This window comes from Gobio gobio, assembly GCF_949357685.1.
Source record: "Gobio gobio genome assembly, chromosome: 14".
NCBI lineage: Eukaryota > Metazoa > Chordata > Actinopteri > Cypriniformes > Gobionidae > Gobio > Gobio gobio.
The window spans coordinates 5,841,621-5,859,388 of NC_137107.1; the positions used below are offsets into that span (position 1 = coordinate 5,841,621).

Here is a 17,768-nt window from a genome sequence, read left to right on the forward strand (position 1 = left end):
AGGTCAAAATACTGGCGTGATCAAAGATATATATATATGTAGATGCCTCATTCGACCGATCCGCGCAGGCACTAATGAGGAATCTATGTGTATATCTATGATCGCGCCGGTATTTTGACCTTATTCGCCGGAAGTGATGGCACGGGGACGGCTGAAGCAGAGCCATAGAAAAAAACTCAATACATTTTTAAATATGGATATTTATCTTACACAAACGCATTGATTCGCTTCAGAAGGCCTTTATTAACACCCCAGAGCCGCGTAGAGCACGTTATTTGACAGACAGATGCACTTTTTATGGACTTCAAAAACAGAGCAACTATTACTGCTATTATAAAGCTTGGATTAGCCTGGAATTTTCATATATAACGCAGATTTTATTAGTCTGAAAGAAGAATGTCATTTACACCTCGGATGACTTGAGGGCGAGTAAATCATTTCATTTTTGAGTGAACTATCCCTTTAAGTACAAGAAAATCCGTATTTATCAAACGTGCACACAGTTCCTACGCACATGAGTAAGCAATCATTGTTGATATATCCCATGGGATACTTGTGCGTAAGTACCATGCTCGTTCACGTTCATCAGTATTCGGAAACGCCTCCAATAAACCATATATGGCATATAATGGCAAAGAAGAGGATCTTCACAAACACAGAGTGAGTTGCGCAACAATGTTTAACAACAACAAATTTGCATCACAAATGATTTGCACAAAAACAGAATGAAAACCTTTTTCTTTTTACATCATTCCATTCGTTGGTTGATGGTGCTTTTCTGGCAATGTGGGTGAAGTCTATGGCTCCAATTATGTTTTGGAATCTGGCGATAGCATAAAAGCCACACTTTATTTCGGCTTGTTGAGGATTTCAGTAAGGGAATTGGATGTAGGTTGGGTCCAAGGAAATAATTGCGTCCAACATTTGTCACAGCCATCTTTTATAGGGTTTGACATCAATTACGCATCGTGTTTAAAACAACAAAAATGATAAATTGAGTGTTTTGTAATTAAAGGGGCACTTCAGCGCTGGGAAGATGAATGTGTATTTAAACTGGGTCATTTATGTAGTAGAAATGTGAAATTATTTTTGAATTTGGAGCCTTCTAGACTGAGAAAAGACGTGTATTTTTGTCTCATGTGGATGAAAGACAACAACTCCCAGAATGCATTTGCTTGGCTGCCCAATGAGGCCACTCCCAAAGCCACGCCCACTGGTTATCCCCAGTGTTGGGGAAAGTTACTTTAAAAAGTAATGCATTACAATATGGAGTTACTCCTTTAAAAAGTAACTAATTACGGTATGTATGAATGTCATCAGCTCTCCAGACCGCCATAACTTCCTGCGAATAAGGTCAAAATACTGGTGCGGTCATAGATATATACATAGATACATATATACAAAAACGCATCTTAAGGCTAGCATGAACAATGAATTCTCATTAATAGATTATTGGGGGAAAAAAACAATTCAAGGACTTTAGAATATACATTTATTTTCCATTTGTGACACAAATAACATTTACAACATTTTACATTAGGAGGCTTCCTTAAGCTTTTGCATTTACTACTGTTTCAAGAGCTTTGGCCACTTGGTCGGCATTCATGTTGTCCAGTGAAACACTGTGTTCTTTACCCAAACCTAAGGCAGAGAGAGAGGTTTCATTGTTGATATGGTCATTTGTATGAATATGCTTTAGTTATGTTTTTTTCTCGAGTGTTTTCTTACCATATCGACCCCACAGCATGGGCTGAACTCCAGAGCACTCTCGGATCAGGATGGGAAACTCAGGGTTGGCCTTCTTTAATGTCACATAATGCTGCTCAATAAAATCCCTAAAACAACACAACAGAAACAAACCATAATTAAAGCTGCGAGCAGCGATGACGGGCCCAAGCCGGTGGCACCGCCACCCCGGTGGCATCAGTTTAACTGTGCACGGCAGGCAATAGGCATTTAAAATGGGAAAACATAAAAGGACTATGTCAAAGTCATCTGAATTCACCACATTAACTGCAGCAGTTGGTACTGCTATGACCACAAACCACAACAGCCACATCTATGAGATCAATTAAATTTATAAGAATTTCATGTCAGATTATGTCAAAGGTCAAATTGGAATGAGTTCAGAATACCATTCGAATGCTGATGTTGTTTTATTCTAACACTTCTCTTCATGTGTTTTTGAGCTACCTTAGCTACCATTTGTGCACCAATCTTATGCACCATAAAACATGCTTTAATTTCAATATGGGTGGTCCAATAAAATTTTTTTAATAAAAAATGTATAAATGGAGCCAAATCACAGAAACTGCAAAGATGATTTTAATATCAGTGTCAGGTAAGAGTAAGATGCGTGTCTACATTTTATGGAAGTTTATTATAAATAGCCACTTTTATAAAATCATGTGAAATTTATGTTTTAATACATTTATATTATATCAGTAAATAATTAATTTAAAGACATGTGCATCATACGTGATCTTGGCAAACACATCACATGACGTTTTTATTTCAAGTGATAGTTATTTGTGATAGCCTATATGAAAGGGTTAAATTATGATCAAGAGAGAAAGTCACACACACACACACACACACACACACACACACACACACACACACAATGATAGAGTGAGAGTGAGGGGGAGGGGAAGGACTGAGAGAAAGGCACACACACAAACTCACAGGGTGAGAGAGAGAGACCCCCCCCCTCCCCACACACACACACAGATAGAGAGGGGGAAGGGGAAAGACAGGCAGATGGCATTCCATAGACTTAATGGTTTGTATACTGTGGAAACTGTACATTCTATCCCCCTACACTACCCCTAAGCCTACATATCGCACACACACACACACACACACCATAGCTGTCAACCCTCCCGTTTTTTCCGGGTTTCTCACGTATTTTAGCTCTTTTCCCGCTGTCTTCCCGTTTTAGTATTTTCCCGTAAAATATCCCGTATTTTTACGTTCTGATTGTGTTAACTCAGAACACGCAACTATCTGGTTTAGTGCCAGAAGACGCGAATGAGAAGTCGCGCGCACTGTGAGAAAATTTTCCGTGCACTCATCCGAGAGCGCGCACACGTCTCTCAGCGCGCAAATATTGAGTTCTCTTTCAAGTCTTGCTCTTGAATGGACAAACTCACGCAAAAAGTATGTCAACATATTGATGAGTATTCTAGCAGACATAGTCTGTATATGGCTTAAGTAAGCTTTATACAGTCCAGAAAAGACAACGCATATCCGAGGTCTTAAAGGGGCAGTAGCCTTTACTGCTGTCTGTTTAATGTCAAACAAAAGACAAGGGCATCACTCACTGCTCTTGATTGAATAACTTTTGTAAGTTTAATAGGATTAATCTTTAATTTATACAGTCATATATGCAATGTTATTTTACATTTGATCAATTTCTGTAGGCCTACCTGAAAACTAATGTTAGACGTACCTGAAAAACCTGAAAAGCATAGTTTATTTTATTAGTATCTTTGCTCAATAGTATTTATTTGTGCTGCTGCTTGTATTTAAATGATTTGTTCTTATTATTTTCTTTTGTTTTATTTGACAGTAGTCCTTTTTTCCCTGAACATAGCAAATACTGAACCGTACCGAAACGGTGAACCTTAAACCGTGATACAAACCGAACCGTGAGCAATCTGTACCGTTACACCCCTAGCGTAACGTATGATAAAATGACTGAAAAAAGGTTGGGAAACACTGGCTTAGGCTACTATCGAAGAAGAAGAAGACAGTTGCAGCCGCGCGGTTGGGAGGAAGAGGGAAAAAGTAGCGGGAAGTAAACTTCAAGGAGAGTATAGTAATAATAAATGATAATAAATGGAATAAATAAATAATAAATGAAAATAATAAATGTTATATTTACCCATGGCCTTCCCTGTTATACAGAAATGTAATAGTTATCAAACCTTCCTTAACTGTATAAATAATAAATGAAATATAGATGAATCATCATTAAAGCTACAATTTTCTCTGTTCCCGTTGTTCTTTGATGAACATTAATGACAGGCTGACTCCACAAAATGACTCTAATTTGCCTCTTTGAAAAATAATTCTCTAATTTAACCTTATTACTATACTAATTGTAATATAAATAATACAAATATTAGAAGAAAAATATTTTAAGTGGTCATTATTGACAATAAATATTGCACAACTAGTATTTAGTACCAAAAGATCTCCTCAAAATATTCAATAAATATTATTGAACTAAAATATAGAACATTTATTTAATTGAAAAATAGTTAAGGTGTATGGTCACATTTGACCATCAATTAGTATGAGTATGACCAATTAGTATGGAATACCTGAAGGCTAAGTACAATAAAAAACATTAACATTAATGTTAACATTGTTGCATTACTCTCCATTATAAAACGATCCTGTATGGTTGATGTAATAATCAATGCACACTATGCTGTACTGTTTACCAAAACTTGCTGCAAACCCCTGTAAAGTGGAGCTGTTGTGTATCAAGCCATTCAAATGTATTGACACAGCGCTAGAAGTATTGAGATTTCTGTGAAGCACGACTGCGCGCGCCGCCGGGAGATGATAGAGCATGTCGCAACTCCGAATGGTTTTTCAACACTCTGGCTTTAACTGTTATGCCATATTAGCGCCAAAACGCTATTTATTGTTTGAATTTCGCATTAAAACTTTAAAAAATGTAAAAGCTTAGACATTGTTTAATATCAAAAGCAGGTTTGGCAATTTGGCGTGAGATTAAGTTGGGCAGCGTGAGAGCGTGAGACAGAGCCTGAAAGCGTGAGTGTCACGCCAAATGCGTGAGAGTTGGCAACCCTAGGCAAAAGAGAACTCGATGTGAGCAGGAAACTGACGCGAGTCTATCTATGCATGGAGTGTGTGTGTGTGTGTGTGTGTGTGTGTGTGTGTGTCAGTGTCCCTTGAATAGCTGACATGAGACGCATCCACACAGATAGGACACTGACACACACACATACACATACACACACACACAGACAGGACACACACACACACACACACACACACACACACACACACACAGACAGGACACTAACACACACACAGACAGGACACTGGCATACAGCGCGCTCTCTTGTGTCTTGTCGCGCTTGGAAGCATGTACATGAATAGGAGCGTGATCATGTAACGCTAAGCAAAAATGGATATAAAAACGGACGCTGTGTTATTTGCGTTAAATATTTTTAATGCGTTAAGCTTCCGTTTCACGTTGACCGAGTTTGGTGGAGATTGAATAAATCACCTACGAGGAGAACGTAAAAACTCAGACCCTGAATTATACAAATATTCACGTTCAAACAAAAACTTTCTGTGAAAAAAAGACACTTATAAACAGACACTTGTAGAAAATAATGTGAATTTTTTTAAAAAATAAATTTGAACTATGTCAGTAAATAATGAATTTAAAGACAAATGTGTCAAAAGTGATCTTTGCAAACACAGCACATGACCTTCTGTAAAGCACATGTATAGAAAACACACTCACACTCCTCTGTTTTAAAAAAAGAGTTCTGTCTGAATGAGTACATGAAATCACGGCTGTCAGATGATAAGAATTGTAACTCAAATGTGATTTAGAAAATGAGTTCTGTAGTGATATAGTGTCATAGTTCATGTCCACATTAACCACTACGTTGTAATACCAATAGCCATGTCATCATACACATTTGTGTCCTCATAAATCACATAAGCAAGCACAGAGAGAGAGAGAGAGAGAAAGGGAGTTTCAAAAATAATACAACACTGCCCCCTTTTGGTGATAGAGGGGAGGGCACACAAACAGTCAAAAACATTATTAAACTTTGACATGTTGCCATGGCAGCATTATTTGAAATATCAGGAATTCATTCATATGTCTCTATCTGTCATGTTTTCACATTATACTGATGAAGTTTGAAGTCAATCGTGTGAAAATAAGATGGTGATTCAAAGCATTTTTGAAAGTGACACTTCCTGCTGCCAGTTGGTGGCGCTATAACTTTGACTCACAAAAGTCATATCCATGTGATCGGCCTCTTACAACGAACACACAGCTGAAGTTTCATCCAAATCAGTCAATGTTTGCACAAGTTATTACACACTTCCTGTTTACCTTTTCTCGCCATAAATTCGTTGCTTCGCCACGGCCAAACCGTTTAAGATATCAAAAATCCGTTCGCAATTTAGCATCCTCTGTGTCTTGACTTCATGCTGACCGAGTTTGGCACTGATTGAAACAATGGCCTCGGAGGAGTATATTAAATTCCAGAGCATGTGTTTTCAGAACAACCCATATTAGCTCACTTCCTGTTGGGCTGACACGTAACTTAGAGCACGAAAGTTGTTTGGCCCGATGAGGTCTATATGTGTACCGAGTTTCATACATGTACGTGCAAGTGTGTTTGATATATAGACCAAGTTTTCAGACCCCACTTTAGGGGGCGCTGTCGAGCCCCCCTGCCACGCCCGGGTACCAGCTTCAGCCCGGCTCTGATGGCCGCGCATTCCGATGTGTGTGCAAAGTTTCAAGAGTTTTTGAGCATGGTAAGGGCCCCAAAAGTGCCCGAGAAGTCGATAAAATAATAATAATAATAATAATAATAATAATTAAAGCTGCGAGCAGCGATGACGGGCCCAAGCCGGTGGCACCGCCACGCCGGTGGCATCAGCTTAACTGTGCACGGCAGGCAATATACATTTAAACAGGAGAATATTTTAGAATCGCTCGAATATGCCACATTTACCGCAGCAACTGGTGCCACTATCACCACAAGCCACACCCATGATGTAATTTAAATCTAGATTAATTTTAATATCATAGGATAAAATAAATAAAAGTTATATTTTCCTGCTCAAAATTTTGTAAGTCCAGAAGGCCAGTATTTAATTCAAGGTGTTTGTAGTTCTTTTTTACTTATTCACACTAAAGTAGGGATGAAACGGTATGGAAATTTAACATCACGATTATAGTGACCCAAATTATCACGGTTATCAATATTATCACGGTTTTGTTCAAACAAGATGAAAGTGTTCAAAAAGAACAGATGCACACACTTAAAACATTTCAACAAGTTTTATATTTGAAATTAAACAAACAACAAATAACTAAAGCAGCTCTAAGCACTTTTTTAAGCTAGATTCTGTGGGATTTCTTTACTTAATGGCCGTCGTCAATAGCAACGCATAACGCATAAATAATAATAATTTGTCGTAAATATAATACCTAATATTATCTCTGTAAATATATTCTCAATAAATATTCTCATCAGTGTTCAGCTACGATGCATTTAAATCAAGCATATTTTGTGTTAGAGCCCAAACAGTATCCAAGTGAAATAATGCATATCCATATTTCCATATGATTTGACAGTTTATTTTATTAAATATCAAAATGTGTGCATCATACCTGACACCTAGATGAACACTTTACAGTCAGTTTTATGACTGTCATTCTCTTTAAATGCTAGTGAAGTTTGGTAACGTTATACACGTTTCAATGTTGTATGTAACTTTGCAGACGGTCCCTAACTTCGCCAGCGTTATGCCAGTCATATCAGATGCGCTGTGGTTCTGCTGTGTTTTTTTTAAACCATTTTACCTAAATCACCAAAATAATAAATGTTATATTTACCCATGGCCTTCCCTGTTATACAGAAATGTAATAGTTATCAAACCTTCCTTAACTGCATAAATAATAAATTAAATATAGATGAATCATCATTAAAGCTACAATTTTCTCTGTTCCCGTTGTTCTTTGATGAACATTAATGACAGGCATCATCAGTGCTCCTGTCACTTTAAGAACAGCCGTGGATCTCACGCGCTGTCCCGCGCATCTCATTTCCTCACAACTCTTTAAGTTCATTTAAGACGTTATTTAACTAATTTAAGACTCGAATATGAGAATACTCACAATCCTCTGTGTTATTGTTTGTTCAAGAGCAAAAGAGAACTCGATGTGAGCAGGAAACTGACGCGAGTCTATCTATGCGTCGAGTGTGTGTGTGTGTGTGTGTGTGTGTGTGTGTGTGTGTGTGTGTGTGTGTGTGTGTGTGTGTGTGTGTGTGTGTGTGTGTGTGTGTCAGTGTCCCTTGATTAGCTGACATGAGACGCATCCACACAGATAGGACACTGACACACACACACACACACACACACACACACACACACACACACACACACACACACACACACACACACACACACACACACAGCATACCAGCATACCAGCATAGCCATACAGTTTAAGTTCACCTACACTTTATATTAATAAAAAGGTTTACAGTGCAAATACTGTTGTTGCATATACTGTGCATAAAATTTGAAAACATTTGCAAAAAACACCACTGTATCATTAATTTTTTTTTAAACCTTTAAGTAACCATTTTTTAAACATCTATAAACATTACTTTTACATAGATAGACGGACCAGATATTCCTAACACTTTGGGAATACTTAAGGGTTACTAGTTGTTTTGTAAACTGTCTATAAACATTATCTGGATGGTTATTATAAAGTTGCAACCGATGACTATAATACCTTGTTAAATAGTTAATAAACAGTACCAGTAAAACGTGGGCAGTACCAGTAAAACATGTAAACAGTACCAGTCAAACATGTGGGTTGTCCTGATACTGTACTTCAAAATGTAACAGTGTAAAAATTGCCACAGAATAAAGTAATTGTTCAAGATCTATTGGTAACTCATAAAAATAATGTCATATTTGCATAAACTGTCTACTACCGTATATATCCCGACACTAGCACATTAAGATAAGCTATGAAAAAAATCATGTTCCTCTGCCTCTTTCTGGTTAAATAATGTTTATAATAATTGTTAATATAGCATGCTATATTAACTATTCCAGGTTATTTATGCATAGCATAAATAATAGTTAGTAGAGCATGCTATGCCACTTTCATCAAAACCTATTACAAAGCTATAGCAATCTCATGTCATTCCGTCTTTTCGAAAAAAAAGTTGCACTAACTGTTCGTTACAAGCAGCATTTGCCGTCAGGCAGGTAACGATAGCTAACATAAACATATTTTTGCTAGCCTACCTGCTGCAAACTTACACTTTTTTTGTACAAGACAAGTAGAGCTATTTTATCCAGTGTAATTTATCACATACCACTATCTTGTTTTTTCTTATCCTCCTCTTCCTTTCTCTATTTTCTTTTCTGGCTTCCTGAAGCATAAAATTCCGCTTAAAATCCGAAGATTTTGTATTTTGCCGCAGCAGAGATCGCGTGGTTGGCTGGCTGCTGTCAGCGACTTCTGAGAGGGGCCCCTTAAGGGGGATCCCGATAGCAGTGTCATTGCACTTTACTGCATTGACTATCAATGGGGCGCTCACACAGTTTGTCGTTTCATTTTATTCTTAACCTGTCGCTGTCTTGGGGCCCCAGGCCAGCTCGAGGCCCCAAGCAATTGCTTGGTTTGCCTGCCTTGTCGCGACGGGCCTACACACACACACACACACACACACACACACACACACACACACACACACACACACACACACACACACACACACACACACACACACACACACACACACACACACACACACACACACACACACACACACACACACACACACACACACACACACACACACACACAGAAAGAGAGTTTAAAAAATAACACAACACTGCCACCCTTTAGTGAGGGGAGGGCAGACAGAGAATAAATATTCAGAAGAAATATATTAAATAAAATAAATATATTGATCTGAAAAATAGTATGATTATTTTAAAGCTATTTGGTTACATTTTAATAAAACATTGTTTTAGTATGTTTTTAAACACACACACATACACGTTGTAATACCAGTGTAATACCCATGTCATTATACAAATTTGTGTCCTCATAAATCACAAACAAGAGAGAGAGAGAGAGAGAGAGAGAGAGAGAGAGAAACAAGTTTTTTTTTTATCCTGCTTCAAAACTAATACAATGCTGCCATCTTGTGTTCATTGAGGGGAGAGCAGCAGACAGAGAATTTCTGTTCCCCTTTTTTGTCCTTATTTAATCCCTCGCCATGGAAACACCGTTTGAGATATCCAATATCCGTTCACATTTTAGCATCTTCAGTATCTTTGTTTCATGTTGACCGAGTTTGGTGGAGATTGAATAAAACGCCTACGAGGAGAACGTAAAAACTCAGACCCCGATTTAACCAAAAATTTACCTTCAAACCAAAATATCTGACTTCCTGTTGGTCGGAGCTAATGACTGTAAATTAGAAAGTTGTCCGGCTCGATGAGGTCAATATATATACTGAGTTTGGTGATTGTAGATGAAACGAAGCCCTTCACTTTTGTCAAAAGGTGGCGCTAGAGAGCCCCTCATCCCCGCCCGTTTCTGAGGCTTTGTCCATGTGTACTGACTGACATCTCTGATGTGTGTGTTGAGTTTCAAGCAGTTTCAAGCAATTTCAAGCATGCTAAGAGCCTCAGAACAGCCAAAAGATTATTAAACTTTGACACGTTGCCATGGCAACAGTATTTGAAATTTCAGGAATCCATTTCATACGTCTCTATCTCTCATGTTTTCACATTATACTGATGAAGTTTGAAGTAAATGGGGTGAAAATAAGATGGTGATTCAAAGCATTTTTGAAAGTGACACACTTCCTGCTGCCAGTTGGTGGCGCTATAACTTTGACTCACAAAAGTCATATCCATGTGATCGGCCTCTTACAACAAACACACAGCTGAAGTTTCATCCAAATCAGTCAATGTTTGCACAAGTTATAACACACTTCCTGTTTCCCTTTTCTCGCCATAAATTCGTTGCTTCGCCACGGCCACACCATTTGAGATATCAAAAATCCGCTCGCAATTTAGCATCCTGGATATGTTCTCTTCATGCTGACCGAGTTTGGCGATGATCGAAACAATGGCCTCGGAGGAGTATATTAAATTCCAGAGCATGGGTTTTCCGAACAACCGATTATAGCTCACTTCCTGTTGGGCTGACGCATAACTATGAGCACGAAAGTTGTTTGGCCCGATGAGGTCTATATGTGTACCGAGTTTCATACATGTACGTGCAAGTGTGTTTGATATATGGACCAAGTTTTCAGACCCCACTTAAGGGGGCGCTGTCGAGCCCCCCTGCCACGCCCGGGTACCAGCTTCAGCCCGGCTCTGATGGCCGCGCATTCCGACGCCTGTGCGAAGTTTCAAGAGTTTTCGAGCATGTTAAGTGCCCCAAAAGTACCCGAGAAGTCGAAAAAAAAAAAAAAAATATAATGCAATATCGTCTACGATAATATCATAATTGTTGTTTTGCGAAATACGACATGACAAGATTAAGTACATCCCTCACTTTACAAAAACACACCTAGAGAGTGTGCACATACACTACGTGATGTAGTCTAGTAGGTTAGAGTCAGTGTTGGGGAAAGTTACTTTGAAAAGTAATGTATTACAATATTGCGTTACTCCCTTAAAAAGTAACTAATTGAGTTACTTAGTTACTTTTTAAGAAAAGTAATGCGTTACGTTACTTTTGCGTTACTTTTTCTCACCTGGGCTGGACTTGTTTCTGTTTATAACAAAAAAAAGTTATATTTTTGTGCAATGGTAAAGACCTCTTCATGCCAAAATTGAAATAATAAGCCCAAGGCTGAGGTAAAAATGCTAATTCAAACATGAACAGAAGAGGGCGCAGCTCTGGATAATGGAGAATAGGACGCAGGAGAAAAAAGTTTTACCAATAAAAAACTAAAAATCTAGTAATTTTCACCATCAAAGGTCAGCAGCAAGACATTGGTAAATTAAATATAAAAGGTAGATTATTCATAAAAATAGTTGTTTTATTTAACATTTCATTATTGGAGGTTTGCTAATACTCTGATTTTGCATTTGACTGATTTTATTCATTTTCAGGAGTACAGAATCTTTATTGTGCAAGTGAGATAAATAAATGCTCACATTTAGTCTAGAACTACAATAACCATCATGTTTTACACACACACACACACACACACACACACACACACACACACACACACACACACACACACACACACACACACACACACACACACACACACACACACACACACACACACACACACACACACACACACACACACACACACACACACACACACACACACACACACACACACACACACACACACACACACACACACACACACACACACACACACACACACACACACACACACTATTCTCAACATGAGGACAGGAGAGCTGTCAGTCAAATTAATGTGAAAAAGTAACTCAGATATTGTGTTGCAAATTTGAAAAGCAATGCATTACTTTACTAGTTACTTGGAAAAAGTAATATTATTACGTAACTCAAGTTACTTGTAATGCGTTCCCCCCAACACTGGTTAGAGTAGTGTGTTTGCGCATTTACAGTGCACGCATTAAATTAAAATGCATTTTTAATGCACCCAAAATTCAAGATAAGAGGCAAAAATACTAGCCTGGTCCTACCAGACTCTCACACATTTCATTTGTTCAGAGAGTCTGGCCGCTCTCCATTGACAAGCGTTCACTTCCCTGAAGGCGGGAACTCTGTTGAAGTTTAAAACTATTGGATCTGCCCAGAGGCGCTCTGGATCTGCCATAATCGCTAACGTTTGGTCGTGACGTATGTCATGCGCCGTTTGCCTCTGTTTCTCACATGGAAATCTGTAAAAATAACTGCAGATTGTGCAGCACCTCAGTGATCAAACCTAAACCTTGTGCATTCAGATTGTGATTTATTCACAGTGGAGAGTTTTGTGATCGGGAACGGCTGCTCACGTGGTCCATAACATGATTGTGCTGTAAATAAAATATCATATGCTTGGTTTGATAAGAATAAATGCTGCTGTAAATAACGGCCCAATTCAAATGTTTACGTGCTTTTCTTCTTTTCATTTGTTGAGCCGCGGTGATGAAATATATTGCTCTTGTAAACACTCGCCAGCATTTAAAGAAATACAAGTCTAGAAATGCATCCAAATGACAGCGAAGCGCAGCCGTACGGTGCTCTGCAGGGGTCAAAAAGGACATAAACAGTGAATTTTGAAGGGATATAGTCTTGAATACTCAGAGATGTGGATTCGGACAGCAGTTAAATGACCACATGACCTGGTGTTTGTCTAAAGCTGTCGGTCATTCGGCCGGGGTTTTTACGCGGGTGGTGGGAGACGGACGGCAATAAAATCCCTGACTAGCCCCTGTAAATGATCACAATACCTTCCAACCGCACGAGAAACAATTACCATCCGAATAACTCCTTCACCACTAACGGAACGAGCTGGAAGATCAAACTTTTCCTGGGACACAACATCATGGCCACCAACAAAACTCAGCAAAGCTTGTTCTCGCTCCGGCTTTAACTTCTGGATATTCGGCAGCGCTGCCACAACGGGAATGAACGGCTTCGCTCGCATCTTTTCTCCTCCGCCATTACTGAACTACAACTCAAACTAGCGCACAACATCAACGCCATCGCTCTCAGCCACGCCCTCTGTTCACTGAGTGGACCGGTTAAAATTTGTTCTGAGAAAACCTAATGCTGCGTTCACACCAAGCGCGAATAGAGCATCAGGAGCGAGTGATTTCCATGTTAAAGATGACTTTGAAAGGCCTCCATTGGCACAGTTCACTCTCAAGACCCTTAAAAGGCACTAAAGACGTCGTTACAAAGTCCAGGGTTTTTTTGCGCACAAAAATTATTCTCGCCGATTCATAAAGTTATTGTAGAGTCACTGTAGTGAGATGGACTTTGTAACGACGTCTTTAGTACCTTTTAAGGGTCTTGAGAGTGTAAAGTGCATTGAGCCAATGGAGGCCTTTCAGAGCATCAGATTTACACTAAAATATCTTCATTTGTGTCTGAAGATGAACGGAGGTCTGACGGGTGTCCAACGACATGAGGGTGAGAAATTAATGACAGAATTTTCATTTTTGGGTGAACTAACCCTTTAAGTCAATGGAAAGGCTCGTTGACGCGCGTCTGGAGGTCCTGCGGCGAGATGGATGCGATTCCTCCTTGTTTGCGCGAATGCCGCAAAATCAACGCGAATGGAGCGTCTTGCGCGATACGTGAAGTGGTGCTTTTTGTGCATTCACAAGTTTGAAGCGGATTCGCATCTGACGCCCGAGTTGAAAAATGTGAAAAATGTGCCGTCAATTCACGCCGCGTTAACCAATCAGGAGCCTGCTCGCTACTGTCACGTAATGAAGTGACGTGATGAGAAACCCCGCATAATTTAAAAATGCTACTATTGTGTCACAAAATGAGGTTAAGACTCACTAAACTATTCACTGTAGTGGTTCGTCTTGTGTAGATCTAACGGCCGATCTTTGCTCTCATGAATCATCATTTGTTGTCTGCCAAATCGTTTTGACTGAGGGCAAAGAGAAGTTTCATAACTTTATTTTTTAGAATATTTAAATATACATGCAGTGAAGATAATGTAGGAGTTGCCTGGACCACATTTGTGTGGCTATTAATGTTTAATATATATTTTAATGAAAATAAAAAGAGGCAGAGTGGTGTTTTATGACTTATTTCTCCTGGAGCGCCTTGAATATGCGTCTATTTCGCTGTGGACGCGCAAATGGTTTCAAAGTTCAAGCGCCAAACTAGACGTGATTTTGACGCTCTGTTTGCGTTTGGGGTGAACGCAGTATAATACCGCAGTCCCAGACGGCGAACTGAAGGAAAATGAAAATTGAGTGGAAGTACGTAGGAGGGCGGAGCCAGGCTAGCAGGTTCCAGTGAGACGTGCTTTAATTCCCCATTACAACAGCTCACATATTAAACACTATGATAAAGTCCCTGAGACTAAACAGAATTGATCGTCTCCAGAAATCAGGAGATGCTTCCCTCCGACACTTTGCATATTATGGGCCAAGCTATCAGTTTTCCTTGTGTGTAAAATCTGTTCTTTGTAATAGCCTTTAAAAAAAGAAGAAAACTGGCTTTGTTTATCCTCAGAATATCAGAGACAAAGAATCCGAGTTATGAGAATATTTTTATGAACTCTAATAAAAAAAATGGTGTTATTCGTGGAATAACATTTTTTGTTCTAGGGTTTTACAATTGATACATGTCGTCTTTAATTTTGTAAATCTACCAAAGTTCATATACATATAAAGTTTGGAAACATTAAGATTTATAATGTTTTTGAAAGAAGTCTCTTCTGCTCAGCAAGGCTGTATTTATTTGATTAAAAATGTAGTAATATTATAACAAATTAAAAAAAGAATTTCTGTTTTAATACATTTTAAAATGTGATATATTTCTATGATGGCAAAGCTTAATGTTCAGCATCATTACTCCAGTCTTCAGAGTCACATGATCCTTCAGAAATCATTCAGATATGATGATTGATGCTATTTTAAACAAATGCTGTTTGTTTTACCTTTCTATTCATCAAAGAATCCAGACAATAATGTCTCACAGTTTCCACGAAAATATTAAGCATGAAAAAACGGTTTACAACATTGATAAAAAAGAAAAAGAACCACTGACGCTTAATAATACAGCATCAAATCCTCATATTAGAATGATTTCTGAAGTATTAAGACTGGAGTAATGATGCTGGAAATTCAGCTTTGATAGCAGGACTACTTTGCATTTTAAAATATATACATAAAAAACTGAAAATAGCTATTTTAAGGTGTAATAATACTTCACAATATTATTGTTTTTACAGTATTTTTGGAGCAAATAAAAACAGCCTTGTTGTGCAAAAGAGACTTCTTTCAAACACATTTAAAAGTCTTAATGTTATATATACATAGCCAAATCTATGCTACTAACAGTGTTTGACTATAAAAGCTGATCGTTTTGTCGTAGAGCTCACTTCAGGACTTCAGACAGTATTTGTGCAGTGACCCGCACAGCGTTTAAAGGACAGTCCCTCGCTAACAGAAGCATCGGACAGTAAAGCGGGCAGGACTGCACCTGGTTCCCTGGCTGGCCGCTGATATCTGGCACAACTGCAGGCGGATCTCCCGCAGATTCTTCGACAGATTTGAGCCGATTCCACGAACCACTGCCGCCGCCATGACTGTCACCTTCAACAACCGGAAGTCTTCTTCTTCTTCTGCTGTGTAAAACCAGCCTCATCCGCATTACTGACACCTACCGAACTGGGTGTTGTAAGTACATTTTTCTTACAAAATATTAAAGGGTTAGTTCACCCAAAAATGAAAATTCTGTCATTAATTACTTACCCTCATGTCGTTCGACACCCGTCAGACCTCCGTTGATTTTCGGAACACAAATGAAGATATTTTAGTGTAAATCTGATGGCTCAGAAAGGCCTCCATTGGCACACTTTACACTCTCAAGACCCTTAAAAGACACTAAAGACGTCGTTACAAAGTCCATCTCACTACAGTGGTTCTACAATAACTTTATGAATCGGCAAGAATAGTTTTTGTGCGCAAAAAAACCCTAAATAACGACTTATATAGTGATGACGATTTCAAAACTCTGCATCATGAAGCTTCGAAGCGTTATGATTCAGTGAGTCGATTCAGCGGTTTGAATCGCCAAAGTCAGCAGTTTGACACGCGATCTGAATCATGAATCGACTCACTGATTCATAACGCTTCGAAGCTTCATGATGCCGTGTTTTGAAATCGTCATCACTATATAAGTCGTTATTTAGGGGTTTTTTGCGCACAAAAACTATTCTCGTCACTCCATAAAGTTATTGTAGAACCACTGTAGTGAGATGGACTTTGTAACGACGTCTTTATTGCCTTTTAAGGGTCTTGAGAGTGTAAAGTGCATTGAGCCAATGGAGGCCTTTCAGAGCCATAAGATTTACACTAAAATATCTTCATTTGTGTCTGAAGATGAACGGAGGTCTGACGGGTGTCGAACGACATGAGGGGAAGTAATTAATGACAGAATTTTCATTTTTGGGTGAACTAACCCTTTAACTTATGTTAGCCTGTTATGTATGTATGTTCGATTAAACCTGCAAAAAACAATAAATAAATAATTAAATGTGCATGGAAATGATGATTTAAAGGTGCAGTGTATAGTATTTATGAGGATCTATTGACAGAAATGCAATATAATATAAATAACTATGTTTTCAGTGGTGTATAAAGACCTTACAAAATGTACCGTTATTTTTTTATTACGTTAGAATGAGCCGTTTCTATCTACACACACCGCGGATCCCCTTACAGTGAAGCCGCCATTTTGTGCCGCCATGTTTCTACGGTGGCCCTAAATGGACAAAATTCTCTACAGAGCGCTAGCTGCTCGCTGTTGTCTCCGACGACAACATTTTTGTCCTGTGTGGGCCACCGTAGCTTCTCTATTTGCTTCGAAAGGGAGGGGTGAGCGATTGTAATTCACAACCTCACCACTAGATGCCACTAAAACTTACACACTGCACCTTTAAATAAATAAAATGAATGTTGGAGAAAATAAAATAAAAAATGTAGAATTGTCGATTTAATTATCTATATATTTATTTATGCAGGAATATTTGGATGTATATATTTATTTATGTATTTATTTGCACACACACACGCACACACACACACACACACACACACACACACACACACACACACACACACACACACACACACACACACACACACACACACACACACACACACACACACACACACACACACACACACACACACACATATATAATTTTCTGGATTTAATTATCTATATATTTATTTATGGAGGAATATGTGGATTTATATATTTATTTATGTATTTATTTGCACACACA

General features: G+C 38.6%; 1 protein-coding gene across 1 annotated transcript; it reads right to left on the reverse strand.

Moving 5' to 3' along the window:
• Positions 1–1,475: 1,475 nt before the first annotated feature.
• On the reverse strand, positions 1,476–16,092 carry ndufa2 (NADH:ubiquinone oxidoreductase subunit A2). The gene is made up of 3 exons (XM_079835246.1): positions 15,959–16,092; positions 1,729–1,835; positions 1,476–1,641 (listed from the first exon to the last, which is right to left on the reverse strand). Exons 1-3 carry the CDS (start codon positions 16,060–16,062, stop codon positions 1,550–1,552), a joined length of 303 nt encoding a protein of 100 aa, XP_079691372.1. The 5' UTR covers positions 16,063–16,092; the 3' UTR covers positions 1,476–1,549.
• Between the last annotated feature and the right edge of the window lie 1,676 nt (positions 16,093–17,768).